Source organism: Gouania willdenowi, chromosome 10, assembly GCF_900634775.1.
Source record: "Gouania willdenowi chromosome 10, fGouWil2.1, whole genome shotgun sequence".
NCBI classification, from domain to species: Eukaryota; Metazoa; Chordata; class Actinopteri; order Blenniiformes; family Gobiesocidae; genus Gouania; species Gouania willdenowi.
Genome location: NC_041053.1, coordinates 39706627 through 39734289, shown reverse-complemented (window position 1 = coordinate 39734289; position 27663 = coordinate 39706627). Strand labels below are relative to the sequence as shown.

General features: G+C 40.5%; 1 protein-coding gene and 1 pseudogene across 3 annotated transcripts; one reads left to right on the top strand and one right to left on the bottom strand.

Moving 5' to 3' along the window:
* Positions 1–301: 301 nt before the first annotated feature.
* On the bottom strand, positions 302–27657 carry ncbp1 (nuclear cap binding protein subunit 1). Of its 3 annotated transcripts, none has more exons than XM_028458974.1 (23): positions 27502–27657; positions 25845–25933; positions 23061–23161; positions 22824–22980; positions 22641–22748; positions 21711–21832; positions 21563–21632; positions 20939–21154; positions 20102–20199; positions 19971–20034; positions 19763–19873; positions 18834–18898; positions 18691–18753; positions 18518–18592; positions 17241–17344; positions 17041–17163; positions 16072–16174; positions 14948–15041; positions 14216–14319; positions 13263–13380; positions 12259–12405; positions 11069–11182; positions 10564–10974 (listed from the first exon to the last, which is right to left on the bottom strand). In XM_028458974.1, the coding sequence occupies exons 1-23, from the start codon at positions 27533–27535 to the stop codon at positions 10861–10863; spliced, it is 2394 nt and encodes a 797-aa protein (XP_028314775.1). In that variant the 5' UTR covers positions 27536–27657; the 3' UTR covers positions 10564–10860. The 3 variants fall into 3 exon arrangements, with proteins under 3 accessions (XP_028314777.1, XP_028314775.1, XP_028314776.1); XM_028458975.1 differs by having other exon boundaries at positions 10833–10974; positions 12259–12402; XM_028458976.1 differs by lacking the exons at positions 10564–10974; positions 11069–11182; positions 12259–12405 and adding an exon at positions 302–361.
* Positions 17747–17863, top strand: LOC114471698 (uncharacterized; annotated as a pseudogene).
* Positions 27658–27663: the final 6 nt, after the last annotated feature.

Here is a 27663-nt window from a genome sequence, read left to right as displayed (position 1 = left end):
TGCGTTCCGGTGAAAAAAAACAAAAAAGTCATTTTTTAACATGACGGTCCTGTTTTAACGTTGATTTCTACCTTCAGACTGATGTCATCACCTCCATACCAGCAGCTCTCCCTGCACTGTGGCCTCCTAATGCTAGTTTTAATCAACCACAAATTAGAAATGAAAACTAACAAGAATTTTGACAAAATACATTTATTTGTCAATATTTCACATCAACCAACTGTCCATCATTTATCTGGGGACATGTCTCATGTTGTAGGTGTTTGTCACAGATGTTGATGCCTTGATGACAGAGGCAGGGGGCTCCCACTTAAAACACTGTGGCCCAAGGCAGTGCTACCTTTACCTCAGCTCTCCTTGTCTGTAACAGAAAGGACGTCATTAAAAAGATAATCATGTAAAAAAAACATTAAACATCAAGTGATCTTTGATTGAATGAATGTCTTAGCAGCAGACTATGTCTATAGAAATACTGTAGTATTTCCCACATTAATTAATTAAATAACACTGGTTGGAGCAGCCAGGATGGACTGGAGATTCCAGTCAGAGAATCAGGAGGACTGGATGATTTAAGAATGCTTCTTTAATGATTACAGCTGATTGTTCCAGAATGACAGCATATACTTTCATGTAGGTACATATGTATTTGTGTATGTGTGTGTGTGGTCTGGAAATACAATAAGAATGTGAGAATGAATTAGCAAGATAATAACAAAGATAAACATAAGAACACAACATTTACCCAGCAGAAACCGAGCTACATTATAAGCCTGCACAAGCACTGCAGCAGTCCTATGCTAAGTTAGCATTAGCTCAGATGACAGCAGACAGGCCTGAATAAACCACTAATTAAAGCCTTAAATATCTGTCGAAACAGCAGTCAGTGTCAGCAAAATACACATAAACATCAGCAATATATATTCAAAGGTAAATTAAGAACATTTAAACAGTAATTTAACTTACTTTAGAACAGATGACGCACACATGGTAGCTCTGTCGTTTCGTTGTCGTAGAGGGCTTGTGGAAGAGAAGAATCTCTGCGACCCATGAGTAGCATGCTTGGTGTCACGGGATCAGGATCTGCTATGTCTGCGGAGACGTACCCAAGTGGCTTGGCATTCAGGATGCCTTCTACTTCGGTGAGCAGGGTATGTAGGACTGGCTCCGGGACAACTTCCTCTTTCAAGATGACTCTTAGAGAAGCCTTCACTGATCTGATTTCCCTCTCCCACATCCCTCCAAAGTGGGGAGCAGCTGGAGGATTAAACCGGAACCGGATCTTCTGCTCTGCAAGCTGTTCTTGGAGCTGTGGACTCATAGCTTGAAAGGCTTCTTGTAACTCACGACAACCACCAGTGAAGTTTGTACCATTGTCACAAAGTATCTCAAATGGTTTGCCTCGACGTGCTGTAAAGCGGCAAAGACCGAGCAGGAAGGCGTTGGAATCCAGGCTTTCGAGGAGGTCGATGTACAAGCATCTTGTCGTCATGCATTTGAATAGAACACCCCACCTCTTCTCTTGGCGACGACCTATCATCACCAGGAATGGGCCGAAACAGTCCACTCCAGCTGACTATGACTAAAATGGAGGTTTGTAAAGCCGCAGTCGAGCAGGTGGGAGGTCTGCTATTCTTGGATTTTAAGGCTTAGCATGCCAAAACTGGCACTCATGGCAGCTGTACTGGTGTTTGCGAATCTCCTCAGGATTCAATACTGACGTCGTAATTCTGCTAGGACACGCTCTGTGCCTGGATGATGGAGCCTTTCGTCACATTCCCTAATAAGCAGTTCAGTGGTAGGATGTCTCGAATCAAGAATGATTGGGTGAATGGAATGGCAGGGAACAAGGCCAACACAAACAAAGATAGAGAGGACAACACTGACTACAGATGGACGTTCAGAAGAAATCAAGAATGTTTGACCAGAGAGACATGTAAACCCATGTAAATTTGCGATGGTAAAACAGGGGACGGGACCCGGATAAGCAAACTGCTTCTCTCGTCTCCTTTTTCGGCATGTACAAAAAAGGAAAAAAAAAAAAAAAAAAAAAAGTGAATCTAACCATGTCGGAAATAAATTGAATAAATAAAATAAAAAATAATGGTTTCAGCTTCCAGATCAACTCCTCGCCGAAGCCTGCCCCCTACACGGATGAGGCCAGTTGCTGTCTCATACTCTGGAGCGAGGGAACCGAGCCTGCTGCCAGAAGGTACTGGACTGAGTGTCTTTAATGCTTTAACTTCTGCAGGAAAGGATTCAGCCTGGGCTTGGACTAGCACAGCTCCTTCAGCAGCGATGAAGTCTGAAGCATCAGGGGTAGCTGCCCCGTTATGGGACTGCATAGTGGCTCGAACAAGTTCTGTCCATGTATGGAACTGACTGGCTTCAGGTAGTTGGGAGGCAGATGGTGATTGAACAACTCCTATGAAGGCAATCTTTTTGAGCTCACTTTCATCAGGTTCTGCAGCAGCGCTGGGCATAGTCGGCCACCGGTCTGGAGTTTCAGATTGGAAAGAAGGACCAGATCTCCACTGTCGGTGACTCTGCAGCTCCTTCAAGGTAAGGCCCCTGGTAATATGGTCTGCAGGGTTGCGATGTGAATCAACGTACCTCCAGCTTGTGGAGTTGGTCAGTGTCTGAATTTCGGATACCCGCGTACCAACAAAAACCTTGTACCGGCATGACTCAGATTGCAGCCAATGAAGGACAGTGGTGGAATCGGACCAACATATGACTTGATGGATTGGGATGGTGAGTTCAGACTCAATCAGTTTTATGAGTTGTGCACCAGTTAGTGCTGCGCTGAGCTCGAGCGGAGGCATAGAGAGGCATTTCTTGGGACACACTTGAACGGGCTAGGAGGAATGCGATGTGGATGTTACCTTGCTCGTCAGTCGTACGCAGGTAGGCGACTGAGCCATAGGCTCTTTCAGAGGCATCACAGAACACATGGAGCTGTCTGGTTGCTGTCGAAGTATCCGCATTTGGAGGTGCATAGGCTCTGGGAAACTGCACATGAAGGAGGTTGGAAAGCTCTTTAACCCAAGCAAGCCACTGCTCTTTAATTTGTTGATGCTCAATAGGATCGTCCCAGCCTAGGTCTTGCTTCCAAATGTCCTGGATGAGAACTTTGGTTCGGGTTGTAAACGGTATTATAAACCCTAATGGGTCATACTGGCTTGCGAGTGTCTTGTAAAGGTTCCTCAGTGTCGGTTGAAGAGGCTCTGAAGGGCGTTGACGATAACCCATGGTGTCATCAAGGCAATTCCACTGCAGCCCTAATGTGGGCTCGTCCAGGTCAGCACAATCTCGGGACAGCCACTGTTCGCTGCTGACAGATCTAGTTTCAGCGGGTAAGTGTTCAATAACTGATGGCAGATTACTTGCCCATTGCCTGATCTCAAAACCGCCATCTGCCAGAAGTTGCCTCAGTCCATCTATGACAGTCTTAGAGTGGGCTGGATCTGGTGTGCTGTAAAGGCAGTTGTCAACATTGAAGGCCTGGGTCACAACTTCGGCGATACCGGAATGGTTGACTTGGGAGCCTTGGACATGGTGTTGCAGTGCATAAGTTGCACAGCATGGACTGCATGTGGTCCCAAAGGGAAGGACTTGCCACTCGTAGATAATGGGTTCTTCCTCTCGCTGCATGTTTCTCCACAAGAAGCGCATGATAGGTTTGTCTGCAGCTAGTAGAAGTACTTGGTAAAACATACTTCGAATGTCAGCACTGATGGCCACACTGTGTTGGCGAAATCTCAGGAGCACCCCCAACAATGTTGGCCCAAGGGTAGGTCCTGGGAGGAGTTGCTCGTTCAGTGTTTGACCTTTGTATTAAAAGGAGCTGTTAAAGACTATGCGATCCTTGCCGTTGTGGTGCACGATATGGTGCGGGATGTACCAGGACTCGGCAGACTTGTGTGCTTCTTCGGATGAGATCTTCGCTATGTAGCCTGCTGACTCTAGCTTTTTCATCTCAGAACAGTAGGTTGCTGCCCTATCTGGATCTTTGGCGAGTCGACGTTCAGTACTGCAAAGACTTGGTAGTGCTGCTTCTTTGGGTGCTTGGAGAATCGTGAGTGGAGAGCGGCGTAGGAGTGGTGTGGCATAGCGTTGAACGTCTCCTGTATCCACTCTAACCATAGATGTTTGGAGAAGGTTGAGGGCTTGTTGGTCGAGTTTTGACCTGGTGACTGTCCTCTCACAGTATGGTAAGATGTCAAGTTGCCAAAGACACTGTACGTGCTGGAGCAACTCTGTGTTGGTGTTAACCGTAACAATGTGCAGGCATTGGGTTGCACTGAGGGCTCTGGATAGGAGTCATTGGTCCTTGAAGACACCAACCAAGGCATGTATGAACAGCAACTGGACCTTCTAGGGGGCCTTGGATGATTGGCTGGATGGGAGTGATGAGGTGACATGTCCGAACCGATGAGGATCAGTGGATGCACAAGGTCAACTGCTTGAAGTGGAATGCCTTGTAAGTGTCTGTGAGCCTGCTGTAGAGCAGCGATTGGGGAGTTGTGCGCCGCAAAGCACAGACCATCAGCAGAGAATGCATTGGATATGTGATACTTCTCATTGGGCCTCGAAAGCGGAGAAACTTCGAAGGAGAGTGTCATGCCTTCTAACTGATTTACATTCTGGTGTATTGTCTGGATGGGAAGCGTTTCTGGCACCCCAGAAAGCTTGAGGGACTGAAGGACTGGAGATAAGACGATTGTTCTCTCCGAGCCGTCGTCTAGGATGGCATGGGCTTCAATGACTCGCTTGCCAAGATGAATGAGAATCTTTACTACCTTTAACATCACTCTCTGTGTACGGTTGGGTCGGTCAAGGTAGACTTTGGTAGAAGCAGGGCTCATTGTCAGGACTGCGTTGGAGGTGTCACGGATGGAGACGTGGAGAATGGTGAGATGCTGTTCCTTGCACACCTTACAGGGCCTCTTCAGGTTACAACTCTCAACAGCATGACTGCGGCTACATCTCCAGTAGCGACTTCCGTCTTTGATCCACTTGACGATTTGGTTGGGTGTGAGCTTCTTAAAGTTGTCACAGGCATTCAGGTAGTAATCTTTATTATCGCAATGTGGGCAGTAGGGCTGAGACTTTGACCCTAGCTTGAACTGATTAGACTTTGTGCGAGGTGATTCTTGCCCAACGGTGAGAAGCACAGGTGTGGACCGCCCTCTGTAGGTGGTTGAGCTGAAACTCCTACTAGGTTTTGCTGGTTTACTCGGCTCGGGCTGGTACAGGGATGCAGCACGACTTGAAATGCGTTTGGCTTGTGCCTTGATTTGGAGCCAAGTAGCTAGGTCTGGGAGTGTGTAGGTGCGATCGGAGCCTGACTGCAGATTACCTCTTTTGAGACAATACTCTACACAACTGTCACGGTAAGAAGGGGGTAATTTACTAAGTAGTCAGTCGACATGGGACCCGCACAAAAGCTCAATACCATTGTGTCCCTCCAGGGTTCTCAGCATGCCCACAAGTAATTGGACAGACAGGGCAAAGGAGTCAAAACTGTTGGCGTCGCTCATCTTAACCGCAGGTGAGTTTAAAATAGCACTAAGCTCAGACTGGATAACCTGCCTTGGTTGTCCATATTTATCTTGCAGTGCATTGAGGGCAGCAGTATACGGGCTTGGATGGTGCATATACGCCTTTACGAGTTGGAGGGCACTGGACAGCTTTAGATGGCTTAGCAAAACTTGGTATTTGTATTGTTTACTGATGTGGCTGTGGTTATTTAATAAGCTGTCCAACGCCATTTTCAGGAGGGCAAAGTCGCTCTCACATCCACTTTCAAACACTGGCAACGTGGGCTTTGGGATGCCAAAGGCAGAGGCGATTAGCATGTCTGCTCCGAGTTGTGGCTGTAAACCAGGATAGGGGACAGATGCTGATGGATGTGCTTGGATGGGATAGGAGGTCAGCGAAGGCTGCTCCCATCCGCGGTCTGCTATTGGCACAGGTACTGCATTGGTGCTGATAGAGATGGGTGAGATGCAGGAAATCGGTAGAATTGAGGCATTGGTTGTGGCTGAGGCTGAGTGCTTGGCTGAGGAGACACTGTGGCATTGATTTGTAGTAGCCTAGACACTGTAGTGGTTAGCTCGGTCGCCTGTTGTGCATAACTATCCTGCTGGTACTGCAACGCTTGTTGACTTGTTGTGGGTGGCGGTGTATCAGCTGGTGGGGCAATTGCTGCAGCATTATCTATCGTTGCTGTGGCAGTTAAGGGAGGCGGGCACGGCTGAGCAAAGGCTGAAGCGGAGTCCAGCTGGAGTAGTGCAGGGCTAAGGTGTGCAGAGTGAGCCATGACTCTCATTGGTGTATTTGAAGCTGTAGATGTTGGTTGTGGCTGATAAGAGGAGCTGCTGTTCGTGCTGAGCATTGATGAAACCAGTTTAGCTAGTTCAACCTCTGTCTGTAGCTGCTGCAGCCGGCGGCTTTGGTCAAGGAGTTTGCTCAGGCCTTCTCTAGCTTGGAGGGCGTCCTCTTGTGCCCGTTAAGCAGCTTTGGCTTGGGCCTGTATGTGCTGGAGTTCGTGCTCAGCTTGTGCGTCTTCTTCCATTTGCCTCCGGAGATTATTAAGTTCTAGTTGTTTAGTTTTTGTTTAGTATTGCAGTCTGCATGGGAAAGAGTCCCTCTTGTGGGTAGTAGCCGAGAGAGTGAGCTGTGCGTCTCCCTGATTGTGAACTGAAGCCAGATACAGAGCTGTGAGCTCTCCTCGAAGTACTCTTATGTTTGCTTAGGGGGCGAGATGGAGTGATTGGTGGATGTGAGCTGTGCGTTGAGTAGCTAACTTCATATTCCGTCAGGTGTGAGGGTCGACGAGTTTCTCTATGAGGCCTGGTGTGTGGCTCTTCCGTAGGTGCTGCTTGGTCCATACTGTATAATTTGCTCCAATCCGGCTTGTAGGACCAATATTTAATGTAGTATTTCCCACATTAATTAAATAACACTGGTTGGAGCAGCCAGGATGGACTGGAGATTCCGGTCAGAGAATCAGGAGGACTGGATGATTTAAGAATGCTTCTTTAATGATTACAGCTGATTGTTCCAGAATGACAGCATATACTTTCATGTAGGTACATATGTATTTGTGTATGTGTGTGTGTGGTCTGGAAGTACAATAAGAATGTGAGAATGAATTAGCAAGATAATAACAAAGATAAACATAAGAACACAACATTTACCCAGCAGAAACCGAGCTACATTATAAGCCTGCACAAGCACTGCAGCAATCCTATGCTAAGTTAGCATTAGCTCAGATGACAGCAGACAGGCCTGAATAAACCACTAATTAAAGCCTTAAATGTCTGTCCAACCAGCAGTCAGTGTCAGCAAAATACACATAAACATCAGCAATATATATTCAAAGGTAAATTAAGAACATTTAAACAGTAAATTAACTTACTTTAGAACAGATGACGCACACATGGTAGCTCTGTCAGAACAGGACATGGAACAATGTGCAACACTTAAGGAGGCACGTGTAGAAACGCGGAACAAACATTAGTCCCCCCCAGTCTTCCCAACAAATACACTATTACATACAAAAATAATCAAAAGAGCAGTTCAAATGAACATTATATTAGACAAGACATTTGTTTCATTTACTATTTTATTTTTTATTTATTCAGTTCATTTCCAACATGGTTGCAATCACAGAAATTCATTTTGACATTCAGAGCAAAGTGACATCATTGTTTTTTTTTTTTTTGTTTTTGTCCTTTTGCATGCTGGAAAGGGCGAGGGAAAAAAGCATTATGCTTATCCAGATCCGTCCCCTGATTTGAACAAAGATAATTTTACATCAAACCTCGTTTCTTCCCTAGTCAAACATTCTCATCTTCTTCATAATTTCATCTTTTCATTAACGTTTTTTTTTTTTGTCCTTTTTTTTGTGATGTGTTCTCGTCTGCAGTCATTGTTCCTGTTGTTACTCCTCCTCACTGTCCTTTTTTTCCGTATCTCCTCGAGCTTTCTTTTCCAGTCGTTGTTTACGTTCCTCCAACTCTCCAAACGAAAAGTTCTTCTTCTCTCGGAGTACCTTCATACTCTCTGAAAGTCGCCTCAGCTTACGATGCATCAGAAAGGCACATGCACATACACATACCCCCATCATTAGCAGGCCAAAGATCATGACCCCTAGCAGATAGATGTCCTCCACATCTTCCACTGTCAGCAGGGAGAGACAGAGCATCTGGCTTCTCCCTCGTGCATCCATGACATATCCACTTGGGTACTATGTATTTATGCTGATATAACCAACAAGTGTAATTCAGCTACTAACAGTGTTCATAACACTGCTAGTAGCTGAATAAGAGTTATAAATAATTTAAGTTAATGTCACGCACAGACATACACAAGTAGGAGGGGGCGATATGAGGAAAAAAATAAAAAATAAAAAAAATCACAATTTTTTTTCTTTGTAAAATCATGATCACAATATGATTTTTTTTCAATCAAATCATTTAAACTATCTTAAAGTTATTTACCAATAAAACAAACCAATTCACTTACTTAAAATCATCGCCCTAAATGGAAAAAAGGAATAAAAGATAATTTAAGACATGGTCATTTTCTAATGTTTTATCAAACTAGTTCCAAGTACAATTAACATCAAACAAAAGGACTGACATGTTCTTATAGTCACAGTCTTTTTACTTTAACTAAAGTGGTGTAGCATTACCATTAGCAACACTTGCTACATAACAAGGCAGCATATCAGTCTAGTGATTTCTATTTGTTATTGAGGTAACACACTCAAATTAATAAAATCCCACTTTAAACAGTGTTTGGACGCCTCATTTCACAGTTTAGACAATATCATTTACAAGATAAAACGTTGCTGCTTTGTGTTATTAAAATTATATTCTGTGTATTAAATAATCACAAAGGTTCACGTTGGTCAGCACTGTGTTTTATGATCTTTCAGAGTCCAAGGCAATGGTTGAAAAACACTTTATCTAACGCCTTTTATAATACCTGAAACCACAACTGTTTGCACTTCTCACTTGTATCTCGATGTGATATAAGCATGTTTTGTGTTCATTGACTAGTCACTGATAGAACCTAATCATGATTCATTTATGACTCTGGGGAAAGGTCCACAAATCGAAGGATGTCTACCTGGTATATAATCACGATGTAGAACTCATGTGTTTAGGACAACTTTGTGACACCAACTCAGGTTGTATTCTTTTGTCCTCCTTGATTTACCTGTTAATAAATAAAGTCATTATTGCAACTAAGAAGGCATATCTCTCATTTTTCCTCTGTGTGACTCTTTTTAGATTTTAAGGTACAAGCTTAAAGTAATTCCATTGACACTTTGGTTACATTAGGCCTGGGTGATATGGACCAATATTCATATCTCTATATGTTTCCTCAAAATGACAACAGGCGATATAAACCATTTATTTTTTAATCACAAGAAAAACAATAATGGGTCAAAGTCAGTGGAGCACAATAACTACATTTTGTGTCACTTTTGACTTTTTTCTTCATTAAGGCTGAAATGTGATTAAATTATGTAGTGTTGCTTTTTTCAGGGCAGCTCTGAGTTGTTAAGATTTGTGTTTAAAGTAAATCACATTCAGGACACTCTCTCTTTAAGAATGTGGAAACAGCCCCGTTAGCTGCAGCAGCAGATCTCTGCTGAGGAGAGACAGAGAGAAGAGAAACACATGCAGTGTTTCCTCAAACATCTCTGTGTTTAACACTCAGAACTGATAGTTTTATACAGACATCTGCACTGAACTTCTGACAGACAGTCGCTAACACAGCAACATAAACAGTGAACAAAATTGGTAAGTTACATACCATCTCAGACGGCGTCTGACTTCTAGAAACACTTTCTTTCTGAAAACATGTCGACGAGTTGGTGCCTGTTGTGTAGAGAGACGGCTCGTCAAGACCTGCCTTACGTTGCTTCTGATTGGTTCATTAGTGTGTGATGCATGCCGTGGTTGGTTAGATTTAGGCACAAGGAGACATGGATTGGTCATCTCGGTCAGTCAGTCAGAGTTACTCAAGCTACGGCAGGCCGCGAGGACCAAAGTTCATTATCATTAAAAAATTGGAATGGGGAAATACAGTATGAGCGTGAGAAATGTCAAGTGTGGCGTGTGGTGTGAGAATGTGTCAAATTGCGTGACTGTCACACTCAAAGCGCGAGGCTTGGCAGCTCTGGTAAACCCCTCTTAAAATGGCAAAGGTCGTTGCTAAGGCAAATGTCCCGGATGATGATGTCACCACAAAAAGTGGAAAAAATGCTGGTCAATGTTTTTTTTAATTTGAGTTAAACAATAAACATGGATAATTGAAGATGGAATTATAATTGAAAAATGTAATTGACACAGATAGACATTTAAATCCAGGGTTCAGGAGCTTTTTGATATAATAGTCAATGTTTTTACTGATGATGGAGATAAAAATGACTCATTATTTTACTGAGTTACACCAACTGTGAGTAAGAACATTGGAACCAATTCAACTGATCAATAAACAAAAATAAATAAAACACATCAAATAAAGAAACACAGACGAGCAGACGGTAAAGACTCTGGGGGCGTTTTAATTTTTTTCTTCTTCCCAATTTTGACATGAAACAAATATAAAAAGGTGAACTGGGGGCGTGCACCTGAAACCTGGCCGTGTGTGATTCCTATGGCTCTGTAGCTCCGCCTCCTCTCACACACTCTGTAACACGTTAAAAAGACTCATTGGTGGCGAGCAGACGTACAAACACGAAGGAAATCAGAAATATCACCACAAAAAAATAAAAAAAACAGCCACTACGGCTAAGGGATGATGTTTAAATGCTGAACGTCTATAGAAAGAAACGTCTCAGAGCTGCAGAGCACAGAACTGCTGATACACGGCCAGGATGTGATGGTCCAGCTCAGCTGTGAACAGGAGGTTCTCCAGGGTTCCCATGTATTGCTGGATGGTCACATGATGCTGCACAGATCAGAGAGTGGACACATTAAAGCTGCATTAACATCCCAGGCAGGAAGTGTGTGTGTGTGTGTGTGTGTGTGTGTGTGTGTGTTACCATGAGGAAGATCTGCTGCAGACGTTCGATACAGTTCTTGTACCAGGGTGTGCTGATGTCAACGCTGCCTGTCTCACAGCGTACCAGGTGCTCCGTCATTAGCATGATGAAACGCTGTAATAAAGAATATATTTTTTGGAGTCATATTGTGTATTTGCGTGTGTCATTTTGTGTTTTTTTTGTTTTTGTTTTTTTTGTATTTCTGTTGTTTTGCTTGTTTGTAGTGCTGTGGGTTTGCAGAGTAATTATTTTCACCTTTTTGTGTATTTTTGTTGTCATTTTCTAGAATTTTGTATATTTTTCAGAGTAATTTTGCATATTTCTGTTGTCGTTTTGTTTGTTTTTGTAGTAGTTGTGTGTTTTTGGAGTATTTTCTCTGTTTTTCTCTTGTCTTTTACTGTATTTTCCTGCAATGTTGTAATTCTTTGTATTTTTATGCATTCTTGCTCTTGTTTTGTGTATTTACTTTGGGGGCTGCATAAAATTAGACCGAGGACTGCATGTGGCCCCCGGACCGCCAGTTGACTATGTCTGCCCGAAGTCTAAGACTTATCATCTCAAAATTTCCCCAATTCAAATATTAGTTTTTTTGTTATACTGAGCAACGAGTACAGAGTTGCCAGTATTAGTGCACAAAGAAACAATATTTACCAGCTCATATATTTATACTGCATTTTATTATAACTAGATTTATATTTGTGAAAGTCAACGTATAGAATAAAGTTGTTTGAGATTGTGTGGATTATTCAAGTTTTCTGCCTCTTCCTGCTTTGTATATTTATTTCTGTGATATTATGTTTTTTTTTTTTATTGTGCAAAATAGATAAAAATAAATAAATAAAATTAACATTTAAAAAAATCTGTAAATTAAATTTAATATTAAATAAAAATAAAATTTGAATTCCAAATAAAAATTTAAATAAAAAATGTAAACTTAAATTAAAAATTAAATTGAAAATGTTATTGTAAAATTAAATTTAAAAAAAAAATCAAATGTAATTTTTTCAACAAAAAAAAAAAAGGTATTTATTACTAGACTCTTCCGGCGACCCCCAGGTTGGGAACCACTGTCCTAAAGTGTGTGAGCAGTGCTTCCACACCTTCTCCATTAGGTGACATTGCTAGAAATGCTTCACCATCTATTTCCACAGGCTGGTGGGAAACTCTAGAACGAGCAGGTTAATTTGTACCTGGAAGATGACGAGGAAGAGGTTCTTCTGCTCGCTCTGAGCCGACTCCACCTTCTCCTGCAGCCTCTCTATCTGCTCCTCCAGCTGACCCTCCTCATCCTCACTGTTCTTATCCATGTCCTCATCATCACCGCTGTCCCTGTGCTGCTGAGGAACACACACACACACATGCACACACACACTGCTGAGTACGAGGCCACTAGGAATGTGAATCTTTGGGTGTCTCACGATTCGATTACGGTTCAAAATCGATTCTCGATTCAAAAATTGATACAATGCACAGTGTGTTAAGGCAAATTATGGCATCAAAACAATACAGTTTGCATAAGATAATTTTAAATAAACTGATTCCAATGATGTAATCACACAAAAGCAAACTTAAGACAAAAGCTAACATTTATTTACGCTAAACAAATAAAAACACACAAACTCTATGTAATACATTGTAAGTTCGGGTTGATGTTGTTTCCTGTTGGGATCGTGTCATAGACTGTAATGGTCCGGGTGAGTTTGTGTGTTTTGACCTAACACTATTGCCGTAGTAGTCGGAAGTCGCCATCTTGAAAGCCCAAAACATCTGCTTGTATGTTTAAATGTATTGTTTGATGACACTGTGATAAGACTGTGTTTGTTAAAGTTAAGCGTAAATGGCGTGTTATATAAATCACCACCGATCGCGGTAAATGTTAGCATGAGCATGTACATGGGTTTTCCCATAGACGTTAGCATGAAGCTAGTTGACTTTTTGTATAGTGGTATTTTCTATTCATGAGAACACTAAAATGTATTTGTATGTTCAGTTTACAGTGTTTCCTGAGTAAAGACTCTAAGCGGATTTTTGTGAATCAGTTTTTCTTGAAAAAAAATAAATGAAAATTTAAAAAAATAAAACACAATCGATTTTTGAAGTTTATGAATTCATCAAAAATTGTGAATTATGTGAATCAATTTTTCCTCCACCCCTAGAGGCCACACACACACACACACAGATCTCACTGACTCACTCTCTTGTGCTGCTGTTTCTCCAGCTTGTCCTTGGCCTCCTCCAGCTCCTTCTGGATCTTCTGCACGTGTTTGTTCATCTTCCTGATGGTGGAGTGAAGGATCTCCCAGATGAAAAGCCTGCACACACGTTGACCCCGTTAGTACACACACACACACACACACACCAGTGTTTCTCAAAGTGTGGGGCGCGCCCCCTGGTGGGGTATGAAAGGTGGAGCACAACAAACTTTTTAATTTGAGGCCAAATGCCTTGATGAGATAAATGACACTAAACAAAACGCTGACACACAAAGAAAGTAATAATGAGAATCTAGAAATGTAGCATAAATTAAATAATTAGACTCCATTAGATATGGACCAGGAAGAAAATGTAACGTGGAACTAAAGAGCAAAAATAATGATTTAAAATGATTGAAATCTAGAATTATTCCCTTTTTTGGGGGTGAATGTCACATTAATTACATAGGGTTAGGGAATTTTTTTGCAGACGTGCAACTGGCGCCCCCCCCAAAGTACACACAGAAAAATACACAAAATGACAGTAAAAAACATACTAAGAATAATCAATATCACTCCAAAGACACAAGATGACTAGAAAAATAGCCAGAAATCTATAAAATAAAAAAACACTAAAAAAAATCTTTGTAGGACATGCAATTTACATTTTCCCATGTTGTTTATACATGTAAAAAAACTAAAAATGTTTTTACGCTCATATTATTTAATATTTTGAAATGTGAGACTAATTACAATCATAAAATAATACTTATTGTGAGTTAAAATGTAAGAATTTTGATTAAAGACATTTAAATGAAAATTAAGGCCTTATTTTTAAATTCATGAATTTAATGCCTTTTAAGACGTTTTAAGGATCTGCGGGAACCCTGACCTTCATACAAAGTGGGGAACATACAAAAACGTTTGAGAATTACTCGTGTACACACACACACACCTGCTGAACTCGTGAGCCATGTCCTGTGAGAAGAGCCAGTTGGCGACAGCGGCGCAGTCCACGATCTGTGTACGGATCATTTTGTCGACCAGCACCGCGATCATCTGCAGCACACGCACACACACACACACAGCTTAGGTTTGTTTGTGTAAACATGTTGTTGTTACAGGATTCCTATAGTTATAGTCAAATGAAATTCAAGACTTTAAGACTTTTTATTGCCATTTGAAATTAAATTTAAGACCAACATCTCAGTCAACATAATTGGGGAGAAAAAATGGCCACATAAATTACATAGGGTTAGGGTAGATTTTTTTCTATTGTCTAGTGCAGACGTGCAACTGGCGGCCCCCCAAAGTAAAAACACAAAAAAATACACAAAACGACAGTAAAATACACACAAAAAAAAAATAATCCAAAAATAAAAAAAATCTTTAAAACAACAAAAATACAAAAATGAAAACCATTAAGAAAATTCTTTGTTGGAGAAAACATGTTCGTTAAATTAAAAATGTTCATGTTGTTTATACAAAACACAAATGTTACCATTTTTTTGTTGAAAAGTGAGACTAAATACAATAATAAAATCCTACTTATTATGTGTTAAAATGTAAAACTTTTGAAACCTTGATTTAAGACATTTCAATGACAATTAAAGCCTTATTTTTGGATTTATGAATGTAATGCCTTTTAAAACTTTTTAAGGATCCGCGGGAACCCTGTGTTGTGTACCTGGGGATGGTTTTTCCACACTTCATAAACCACTTTGAGGATGTGCAGTTTGCCCTCGTCGCTGTCTGTCAGGGTTTTCAGGATCTCGTGGAACCTGCAGCAGAAACACGCAGCAGCTCAGCGTGACGGAACAATTCTACGATAATGTGGGAGTGTCACAAACCCTGATTCATCAAACGGTATATCTATGTAAACACAAGGGTAAACAAACTAAATTAGAGCTATTTTGACTTATTTTTGTCCTTTTTACTGGTTTTCCAGTAATCTAATCTATAAAAGGAGCAATGATCCAAAGCAGGGTGATTTGATACAAAATGCAATATTTTAAAATTATTTTATTAGTTTATAAAGCACTACACGGCCAGAAATGGTTTTGGTTTATGAACCTAGACTGTTCCAAAGAACAAATCTAAAGAGTTTGTTTTTATTATCTAGGACGGTAGAAAAGCCTGTTGGAGAATCTGAGTGTATCACGATTTTTAAACACAAACTTAAAGCCCATTTATTCTGTCTGGCTTTTATGTAGTGCTTTATCATTTTTAGGGTTCTTAATTTTTTATATTTTTTTAAAGTGTTCCCTGCTATGCTTTGTTTTTATTTTTGACTCTTATTTTATCTTTTTTTTTTTTTTAATTATTACTATTAAATTACTTCTGTGTGCATTAGTCTCTAAACCTTTTTATCATTTTTAACTTTGGTTAATCACGTTAGCACATTTCTGTGAATCACTTTTAATCGAGAATTGAATCTGTAAGAAAGGTGCTATATGAATAAAGTTTGATTGATCGATCAATCAATCAAACTTTAGCTGCCAGAAACTACAAGTACAACACGTCACACACAACGAATGAAGAGATCGCTTTGATGTTTCCTTCAATGGACACATCAAAGTAATCAGCAGACGCCTCTGATGAAGACTGGCAGTTATCAATCAAAACATGTCAGGAGATCAAAGTAGATTTCCTGAGGAAGGAACAGTTGTCTGAATAAATGAAACCTTAACATACAGATCTATATTTGTTTCTACATCTTTGTTTTTATTTAATCAATTGAACTTTAAATCAAGTACGGAGAGATTCATGATATCTAATCAAAAAATATATATAAAATAGAGTCCAACGTACTTTCCGAGGGCGCTGAAGGAGTGACTGAAGGATTTTGCTGCCAGGTGAAGAAGAGTCTGCAGGAAGACGTCGATCTTCAGAGGGTTGAAAGTCTCACCTTCGTCTGACCAGAGAAACAGGAAGTGAAAACCAGCAGCTTTGATGATTGCTCTACAACAGGGGTGTCAAAGTCTTTTTAGTTCAGGGGCCAAATACAGACCAGTTTGATCTCAAGTAGGCCACAGATTTTAGGTTGGGGGGAAAAAAACAACAATTTTAACATCATTGTGCCCTAGTTTTCACTATCACTTCAATTCATTTTAAAAATTCTTGATTTTTTTGCAAACCAATTTGTATAATTTAGAGGAATTTCATGAATTCATATGTGATAAATTGCAAGATTTGTGGAAAAATTTAGTGGTATTTCTACAATTTGCAATTAAAAATGACTGCATTCTTGTGATATAAACAAAGAAAAAATACAAACCCCTAAAAATGTTGGAGGTTCATTAAACTGGTGAATTTGAGATATCTACAACTGGTTTATTTGGTCATTTACACAATAATTCATCTTTTCTCTGTCATTTTCTCCTGTGGGCCAAACTGGATGCTCTAAAGCCTTGATTATCAAATCTTGGGTCAAGACACAAAACTGGGCCGCAGATCGCTAGTCCAAAATGAATAAGCACTTGATGTCTCTCACGTTGGACTTGTGCATGTTGCACAGGAATATATATATATATTTTAAAAAAGATTATGCGTGTGTTTACAACAGCTATTTTTTAAAAAATGAATTTGGTTGGTTGAATTCTTAAAAAAAAAAAGTGGGTCCCGATTTAATGACCGTGGTAAAATGTGGGCCCCATGGTGAGACCAATTGAGAACCCCAGATCTAAAGGGTCAGATTTGGCCACGGGCCTCGAGTTTGACACATCTTCTCTACAAGTATGACAGAGGAAACAGGAAGTGAGCAGTTGAAGGCTAACGCACCGTCGTCGTCCTCCTGGTTGGGGTTGGGCACTTCTTTGAGGATGGTGAGGATCTCCTCGTTGGACGCTCGGTTCTTGATGGCGTTGCCGACGGTGATGGAGATGGCGTATCCCGGCAACGAAGCTGCAGGGCAGCAGAGATGCGTTCATTAAAATGAAAGGAGTGAAAATAGGAAGGAGCTGATGCTCTGCGGAGTTTACCGGCGCTCTCGTCTGCGTATTTGTAGCGGAACACGGGCTCGGCGGGGATGAGAGCCGAGAAGGTCGCAGGGACGAGGTCAACGATCCTCTGGTGGTACGAAAGCCTGTGAGGAAATAACAGAGAGATCTACACAGATGTTCTCTTTTCATAACATCTTCATCCATTGTTTTCCTCCAATATTTTTATTTAAACATTTATTTCTACGATCATCTTATCTCCACTGTCTTTTTGTAACATGAACGTAAAAATAATCACGTAGGGTGGTCTAATGGAAAATACATGAAATATATTAATAAATGTTAGCGGTGGGACACGATTAAAAAATCTATCTAATTAGAGACTATGTAATTAATTCATCTATATTATTGTCATACCAATATTTGACACGAAAAACAACATTTTTGTAACTTTAATGGATTTTGGTATGAGACTAAATCAATAAAAACAATAAATGAGCTTAAATAAGAAAATGTTTTTTATTATTTCCATCACTGATGGATGCTAACATTGTGGCCACACCAGCCTGTCATTGCCCGATCCCGTTAGAACTCGGGAGCTAAGCTGGGCTGGGCCTGGTTAGTAGTTGGATGGAGACCACTGAGAATTCCAGGTGCCACAGTGGGGTGGCAGTCACCCCAGTGGTATCTGTCATTGTGCCCTTGGGCAGGGCACTACACCTACATTGCCTAGTATGAATGTAGTGAGTGAGTGTTGGTGGTGGTCGGAGGGGCCGATGGCGCACGATGGCAGTCTCGCTTCCGTCAGTCTGCCCCAGGGCAGCTGTGGCTACAATAGGAGTTTACCACCACTAAGTGTGGAGTGAAAGAATAATGCCTTAATTCTGTAAAGCGACTTTGAATGTCTATGATAAAGCGCTATATAAAACTGATGCATTATTATAACTTAATGTGCAGTAGGAATAAAGAATATTATGATTGCATTGTTACCAAAACAACTTAAATTTAAGGCCTGGATTGATCTCCGTTAGCTTCACGTCACCAAACATTTTCTTTCACTTAAACAGTGTGGTGACACGCTCTGATGGCTGAAGTTAGCGAGTAATCACGGACTGTTGAAGACGCACAAACCCGTAGAATAGAAGTCCATCAACAGTGATGGTCCTTTAGGAAAGCAACGAGAAGTTTTTTCAGTGCGTAATTTTTCTGTAATTAATTAATTAATCGCAAATAACGTGATAAAAACCCAGCCCTGATAAATATAAATAAAAATACATGGTGTGCAATCTTCAGGAGACAGCAGCGCATCGTGACTGTACCTCATGCACTTTTCCAAAACTTCTTTGACAAACTTGGGCTTTGGCTTCTCCTGATCCGTGCTCAGGCAGTCGGCCCTAAGACGTGGAAAAAACACATGGATGCAATTGATCATTGACGAGTAACTACATTCATGTTTAGGTTAAAAAAAAAAATAAAACAAACAGCTGCTCACCAGTCGTCCCAGCTCCATCGGAACTGGAAATTGCTCAGGTGATGAGAGAACCAGTTGATTAATCTGATCAATGAGAGGCACAGTGTGTTAAACATTATAATTCTAGTGTATGGTTGGTGGACGTAGAAGCGATTAGGCGTTACCTGTCCATGCAGCCGGTGTTCATAGAGTCCAGCCTCATGTAGAGCATCTCTGTGGCCTGAGCCAACTGACAGGAAACGATTAAGGCCAACGCGGACTCGGGATGGGTGATATAGAATAAAAAATGTATCCCAATAATTTCTGGTATTTATCACAGTACACCTTAGTACTGTAGTGAGTGACAGTTGGTTTCTTACTGGGGGCTTTGGATGAAGTTGATGCTGCACATGAAAAGCAAAAATACCTCCAATAGTGTTTTTACTGTTTAATATAAACCACTGCTGCTGAATCATGTTTATTTTATACCTGATAATGAGTTACATAAAATTATGGTTGATAAATATCTCTGATTTCATATAATTAAACCAGTTCAGACTTGATGCTTTAATCATTAATCCACTAAAGGCAGTACTAACTGGATATTTTGGTGTAATAATCACAATAGTTACATTAATGTCTAATGGGACCAGCTTTAAATATTGCGTTTCACAAGTTGGGACGGTTGAATAGTGACACTAGTTTAATGCTAACATTTATTTCACACGACGAGAGACATGTTAGCTTTTATCCTTCTATACAAGTTTTTATCTATCTTACATAAAGTAAATCAGTGGCCCTTTGTGGTTTGATGACGGTAAGCTGTGTACGTTTTACTCCGTCTCTTCCTTTTATAAAACTGTTAGCTTAGCTCTTAGCCCAGTCTTATATTTGGGTGGGTTAGCTTAGCATAGCATGTTTTAGTTCAGTTTCCAGTTCATAATCGTTGCTGCAGGTTCATCTTTGTCAACGTGATTGCGGGAACTTTGGGGTGATGTATTCTTACCGGTGGGAATGTTTTTGACGATATTTCGTAAACGATAAACATATTGCACATTCTTAACGCTGACCACAGAAGAAGAGAATTACAGTTACTGTCGGTAACCAAGGATACAACTTGGGGCAGTGACCCCGGCTGCAGTTTGCACAGCTCGATCAGCAGCGTGGTGTACATGACGTCAATGTGGGGCGGTGAAGGCAGCTGGAACAGCTCCCCGAAGATCACCTGAAATGGGGAAAAAGAAGAAAAAGAAGAAGAAGAAAAGTGTTGTTAAAGTGCGGAACAAGCGGAAAGAAAATGTCAAATGAATCCACCTTCGTACCTCCACGATGTGATAGTTGAGAGGGATCTTATTTTTCCCGGGGTAACTGAGTAACTGAGCTGCGCTGAAAGATCAGAAACATCATCAGAGCAAAGAATCGGGTAAGAAAGCAGCTCCCACTCACTCCTTACCAGGTTTTACGTTCTTTCCAGTGAGTTTTGATGATGCAGTGAAGATTCTCCTCGATGACAAATCTCTCCACAGAATGACTGCCGGGCATCACCGGACCCTGAGGAAGAGGAGGAATCCATCAACTGAGTTTTTTTTTTTTTTTAAAATAACAATTTGAGCTTATTTTTACCATTTTTCTGCAACTACACCAAACTTGCCACATTTTAGCTTATTTTCATCACTTTTTCATGCCGTATTTTTTGCATTTTTGCTACATTACTAGCATTTCTGACACTTCTCCATCAATTTTCAATACCTTTTCTGCACATTTGTTTCACTTTCAAGACATTTTCAGCACTTATAAATCCTATCTACCACTTTTCCACCTAATGTCACATATGTTGGCCCATTATTGTCACTTTTAACCTCTTTTCACCATATTTCATGCTTATTTTTGCCAATTTAACCACATTTATGATTCATCATGCCCATTATTTGCAAGTTTAAACTATTTGTTTTGGTCACTTTTAACCCATTTTATTTTTGACTAAAATAAGGATTTACATCTTTCAGATGACTATATACTTTGACTATAATAATAGTAAACATTCCTGGATAACAGTGGATATTATTCAGATAAATAAATAAATGTGGTTATCACAGATTCATAGAACAATGGACCATCATTTTCCTGCCTTAATGGATGGACCCCAAAAATCTCTCCCTTTATTCCCCCTTATAGATGGTCCTGTCTCCACATGACTGTTCTTCAATGTTCATATCTGTGTTCAACCACCTTCAGCTTCAGTGGGGGTCGCCACTCTCGGGAACCTTTATTTTGGGGGTCATGTTCTCACCTCTGGAGCGTCCGTGTAGTCAAAGATGCGGAAGACAACGCGGGGCATGGGGTACTGGGCGTCGGGCATGTGGCCCGGGGGCGTGAACGGGGGCAGGTTGTGCTGCAGGGCCTCACAGAGCACACTGTCGAAGGCGATGTACGGACGCAGGATGTGGCGCTCCTGCCAGCGGTCTTTCTTCAGCTTCTGGATCTGAGCCCAGAGACAATCCAGGTACTGAGGGGGGAGGGAGAGCAGCGTCACACATAGTCCACATAGAACAGGACCGAGAAGGAGGAAAACTCCCACAAAACCTAAAACTTTATCATGTTTACTCTGTGGGAAGTATTTAACTTTTCTTCTTATGATCACAAAATGCTTGTGTTCATCAAAAATATAACATGAACCAGAAAAACGTTAAAAAAAATACATAGCAAACATACACAAAATGACAACAAAAACACACAATGACAATATAGACAAAATCACCCACAAAATACAAACAGCAAACATACACAAAATTACAGAAAAAATATAATAATCAAAAATAGGACAAGAACAGAAAAACATTTTGATAAAAGAAAAAAAAAAAAAAACATAAAAAATTAACAAAATGACTCCAAAAAAAGATGTGGGACAGCTCACCTCTTCCTGTGGGTGGGGCTTCTCTGCGGTCCACACCTGCAGCATGCTGACATGAGTCTTAACTCTTCGTCTGAAAAACGAGAAAGAAAGTGAAAGGGATGTCGGGCGACTCCAGTTTGAGGAGTGAAACCAAACGTGGACGTCTTACTGGAGGTATCCTTCGATCTGGCTCAGGAGCCGATCCATCTCCACGTCCTTCTTCTCGTAGAGCTCCTTCCCCACCCACGGCAGACACGACAGCACCACGTACACGAACCAATCCGATCGCACCTGAACACGCAACACAAATTCAAGACAATTTGTGATTAGAAAACTAACAAAAACCCAGCCAAATATTTCTGTAATGGCTTAATTTGGCTTACTTTTGCAGCACGAAAGACAAAATTAGCACCAATACGAATGCTTTAATCAAACTACAATGTGTGAAGTGGTTTGCAGTTCTTCCAAGTTCCTCTAATTGATGTTTGCATAGTTTTCATTTAAGTTCAAGATAAGTTAAATTTTTCAAAGGTTAATTCAAAGTAAGCCCGTTTATATGGAGGTTTGACACAAAAAAATGATGGTTACAAAATTGTTCACCCACACGTCAACCTTCTCTAGTTGAAAAAATGTTTTTTAAACTTTAAAAAGCCAGGAGTGTAAACGAGACACTAAAGTCTCTAATTTTTTGTTTCGCAAAATTATGTGCCACGAAATTTCCTGGAATATAAAAACATGAAAAAAAATCAAAGGTGCACAAAATAAAATCCAGTAAGAAAAAAAGTTTGAAGAACATGAAAGGGAGCGTCAAATTGTTTTTGTTTTTCATCAACAAAGACTTTTTATACATTTGTTACTCTTCATTGGGAATTCATTCACTTTTAATATCGTATCATGAGCCCTTAGTTGACTATTTAGTTACACCCCTACAGTTACATCATAGCTCATTGCAAAATTTTATGCAAATTACATCACAATTAAAAGGAAAATTAAATGCAGGTTTATATATTTTTGCCTGAGGATCCTGAACGGGCGGTTTAACAAAGCTCATGTTCTAACTGTGTTTAAGCGTCTGAATCCTAATCAAAGATCGTCGTACCTGAGGAACGTCTTCTTCTTGTGTAACGCTGACAAAGTTCTCAAACATGGCCACCATGGAGGGAGCAGCAATCACATGGCAGTTCACCAAATCAGACAGAAATCGAACCTACGAGAAGAGAATCCACGTTACAAACGACACGTGGTTACAACAACACGTCAGGAAAAGGTTTGTGAGGCGTACCAAGTAAACGGCCTCGTTGTAAAAGTTGTTTTTTAGCGTCTCCTTCAGTTGCCGGATCATGGCCTCCACAAACTCGCCCCCGAAGTTGTAGTTCCTGGCGTTGAGCAGACCGACCAGCGTGGTGTACACCGTCAGCTTCTCAGGCAGGAGGCGAGCGCTGTGGACAGAGAGCAGTTTAGCGTTAAACATTAAAAACAGCCTTCAGCGATCAAATAACAACGCTTCGTCTCAACTTACACGGCACACAGGATGCGCAGGATTTTGGTTTTGTAGTTTGGGAGATCCGCTTCAAGGACGCCTGCGAGACCTTCCAGGTTGCTCTCTAGAGACGACGTGCTCTGGACACAAAGATGACACGCATTAATGGCAGATTCCCTTCAAAACACAAAGTATTTGTGTTCCTGCTCAAAACCTCCACCTCATTAAATACAAAATCAATACATCAACGAAACCTGTAAAAAAGAGGAAATCTGCTCTGATTGATGCATTACTCATTCTTAAACATCTTGACTTTGTGTTACATGAATAATGTGTGGTTTATATATTGACCATATGAATTATAATAGATGAGGATCACAGGACTTAATGACTACAGATCCGTCGCTCTGACATCTGTGGTCATGAAGTCCTTTGAACGCCTCATGCTCTCCCACATCAAGGACATCACCGACCCCCACCTGGACCCCCTGCAGTTTGCCTATAGATCCAACAGGTCTGTAGACTATGCTGTAAACCTGGCTCTCCACTTCATCCTCCAACACCTAGACTACCCAGGCTCCTACGCCAGGATCCTGTTTGTGGACTTCAGCTCTGCTTTCAACACTATAATCCCAGCTCTCCTTCAGGACAAGCTTTCCCAGCTGAACGTGCCAGACTCCACCTGCAAGTGGATCACAGACTTCCTGTCTGACAGGAAGCAGCACGTGAAGCTGGGAAAAACCATCTCTGCTCCCCGGACCATCAGCACTGGATCTCCTCAGGGCTGTGTTCTTTCTCCTCTGCTCTTCTCCCTGTACACCAACAGCTGCACCTCCTCTCACCAGTCGGTCAAACTCCTGAAGTTTGCAGACGACACGACCATCATCGGTCTCATCTCTGATGGAGACGAGTCTGACTACAGGTGGGAGACAGACGGCTGGTGTCCTGGTGCAGCCAGAACAACCTGGAGCTCAACGCTTTAAAGACAGTGAAGATGATAGCAGACTTCAGGAGGAACCCATCCCCCCTCACCCTGGGAGACTCTACAGTGAGCTCTGTGGAGTACTTCTGCTTCCTGGGGACCATCATCACTCAGGACCTCAAGTGGGAGCTGAACATCAGCTCCCTTATCAAAAAAGCTCAGCAGAGGATGTACTTCCTGCGGCAGCTGAAGAAGTTCAGTCTGCCAACAAAGATGATGGTGAACTTCTACAGCTCCATCATCCAGTCCATCCTCTGCTCCTCCATCACCATCTGGTACGCTGCAGCTACGGCCAAGGACAAGGCCAGACTGCAGCGTATCATCCACTCTGCAGAGAAGGTCATCGGCTGCACTCTGCCCTCCCTCCAGGACCTGTACGCCTCCAGGATTTTGAGGCGTGCAGGAAAGATTGTGGCCGACCCCTCCCACCCCGGTCATAAACTGTTTCAATCTCTCCCTTCTGGAAGGAGGTTTCGGTCCATCAGGACCAGAACCTCCAGACACAAAAACAGCTTCTTTCCCTCTGCCACCATCCACATGAACACACCCCAAGTCACCCACTGAACCCCCCCCCCCCCCCCCCGCACCACACCCGATCACCACCTCCATGACATTATCTGCTGCACTGTGTATATATATATATATATATATATATATATATTTATCCTATTTATCCTTTATTCTCTATCTATCCTTTATTAATCCCTCATCCTTTATATTTATCATTATTATTATTATTGTTGCTGGGTTGTTCTTTGTTTTTTTTATTTTTTTTGTTGTTTGTTTTGTGCACCAACTACCAAGACAAATTCCTTGTACTGTCCTTAAAACTGTACATGGCCATTAAAAACATTTCTGATTCTGATTTCTGATGACCAGAAAGATTGTTTGTGTACAATTGGTCCATTGTACTGTCAATCTGTGATAAAAAAACATCAATTTATTCATCTGAAAAATATATAAATAAGTTCATTAATATTTGCTCGATAGTATAGTCATCTTAATGATGGAAATCCTTGTTTTAATAGTGTAAAAGCTGGTGAAATAGGATTTTAGTATCAGAAATTGGTTAAAAGTTGCAAATTAGAGTGGCTAAAAAAGAATTCAAAGTATCAATGTTGGAACAATTAATTTAAACTGGCATATAATGGGCATGACAAATCATGAATGTGGTTAAATTGGCAAAAAAAAAAGCATAAAATATGGTGAAAAGAGGTTAAAAGTGACAACACTGGGTCAACATGTGTGACATTAGATAGAAAAGTGGTGGAAAGGGTTTATAAGTGCAGAACATGTGTTGAAAGTGGAAAAAATGAGCAAAAAAGGCATTTAAATTTGATGGAGAAATGGCAGAAATGAGATTGATGTAGCAAAAATGCATTAAAAGGAGTAAAAATATTGCAAGAAAAGATAATGAAAATAACTTAAAATATGAAAGGTTTGGTGTAGTTGCAGAAAAAGGGTAAAAATAAGCAAAAATGGGATTCAATTGATCCCAAATGGAGTCCTGACCCCAAGGTTGAGAACCCCTGCTCTATATAATGGGATTATTTGATGTAAAAACAGGTGGTGGAAAAAATGACAACACAAAATGCTTTTCAAAAATGTGACAAAATTCTATTTTATTGTACTAACCAAATCAGTAGATACTAGAAACACTGCTTGAATAAAAACAACCATCAACCAATGTGTTAAAAGTAATAGGACAGCCTTCTGTCCCCAATCTCCTTCAAAATAAAAGCCTTGTCCCTTGTTTTTGCTGTCACTCTCAGGTTGAGAACACAAACATTTTAAAAGTTGCCTTTCCTCGTTACGTGGAAAACAAAAAGATAAAGTGTCACCTTTTCCCCGACGCGACATATGAGGGACTCCAGCCGGTCCTCGATCTCAATGGGCTCCGACTGTCTCCTGCGCTTGCGAGCTTGACCTCCTGCGGGAGTAACACAGTATTCTCAGCTCTTTGGTCAAGACTTAAAACAATGATGACAGTTATAAGGGCACAAAATGAGCACAAATACATGGATAATATAGGTATTACACAGGTACATAGGGCATAAGTTTGTGGAGCTCCCAAAGTAAACATAGAAAATGATTCCAAAAACATACAAAACTTTAAAAAGAAAGACATGAAAAGTACACAAAATTACTCCAGAAATACACAAATAACTCCAAACAAAAAGAAAAATACAAAACAGAAAAATATTGAAGAAAAACAAAAATAGACAAAATGACTCCAAAAACACACAATCAACTCAAAACACACAAACCAGCAAACATACACAAAATTACAGCAAAAACACAATAATCAAAAGAACACAAAACATTTTTTAAAAATACATTAAAAAATAAACAAAATGAATTTAAAAACAAAATGACAACAAAAATAAATCAATAATAATAGGAAAACATACAAAAATACACAATATGACTAAAAACAGACAAAACAACAAAAAAAATATACAAACATAACAGCAACAGACACAAAATGATTCCAAAAAACATAAAAAAATTATAAAAAGAAATACACAAAATGGCTCCAAAAACACAAAATCACTCAAAATTAGAGCAGAAAGATAATCAGCAAAAATACAACAAAAAAGTAAAACATAAAAATAAAAAAAATGACAAAAAAAATGCATATACTCCTAATGAAAAATAAAGTTGATACACCATTTAATATTTCAGCTGAATACAGAACATTTTTCCATTGCAAACTGTTCATTTTTTAAAACATTAATTAAACTGTATATTATTTATCCCTTTAAAAAAATAAATAACCCACTGTAGATGTTAAAGCAGTTATTATAGTAGTTATATAATAGGTTTCTCACCGGGTTACCGCCCCCTAACGAAATAACGTGATCTATTACTGCAGCACCTGCGTCTCGCGTCAACTGGTCACCGTTGTAACTAGTGATCATTTAAAAACATTTACCGTCACTTTGTGGGGACGTCGACAGTTCACCAAGTTGAGTAAAAAACATTGCAAACACTGCTTGAAAAGTCTTTATTCTTCTGAATAAATGTGACAATTTAATACAACTGCAGCCAAACTGAGACGGACGTTCGCGATGCTGTCAAAACAAACTTCACCGACACCCAGAATACTTACTAAAATATGTGAGATGTTCGGTGGATAGTCTGAAACTATTTTTTAACAAGCAAAGCTAACATTTTTTATTTAGATATCCAACCTTTTAACATGAGTTATTCAAAGCAACCAGTGGCGCAGTCAGACATTAGTCACAATGTAAATCGGTCACCATTTAAGCCGATAACGCCATCTTATTCTGGCGCTGAAGAGTTAGACCGACCGTGTTGAATAAAACTCATACTATTACAACATAGAGTTAAGATGATCATCATTGGGGCTTTGCAACACTTTATTCATTAGAAAAGCGTCTGCGGTATAATTAGCAACGTGTTAACCACAGCCATGCTAACTGTAAGCTAAGCACCGCTAAACTCCATCGTGTCTAACAATGTGTGCTAACTCACCGTCATTTTCGTCACTGTGTCTCCTCCTGGACATGTTGAAAGTAATATATATGTTAGTTTAGAGCCAAAATAGAGCAAGAAATCGTTGAAATGCGCTGCGCGCGTCTCATTCACAGTCTTCAAACCTAAGCGGTACGACTCGAGACAGTGAGGCACTTCCGG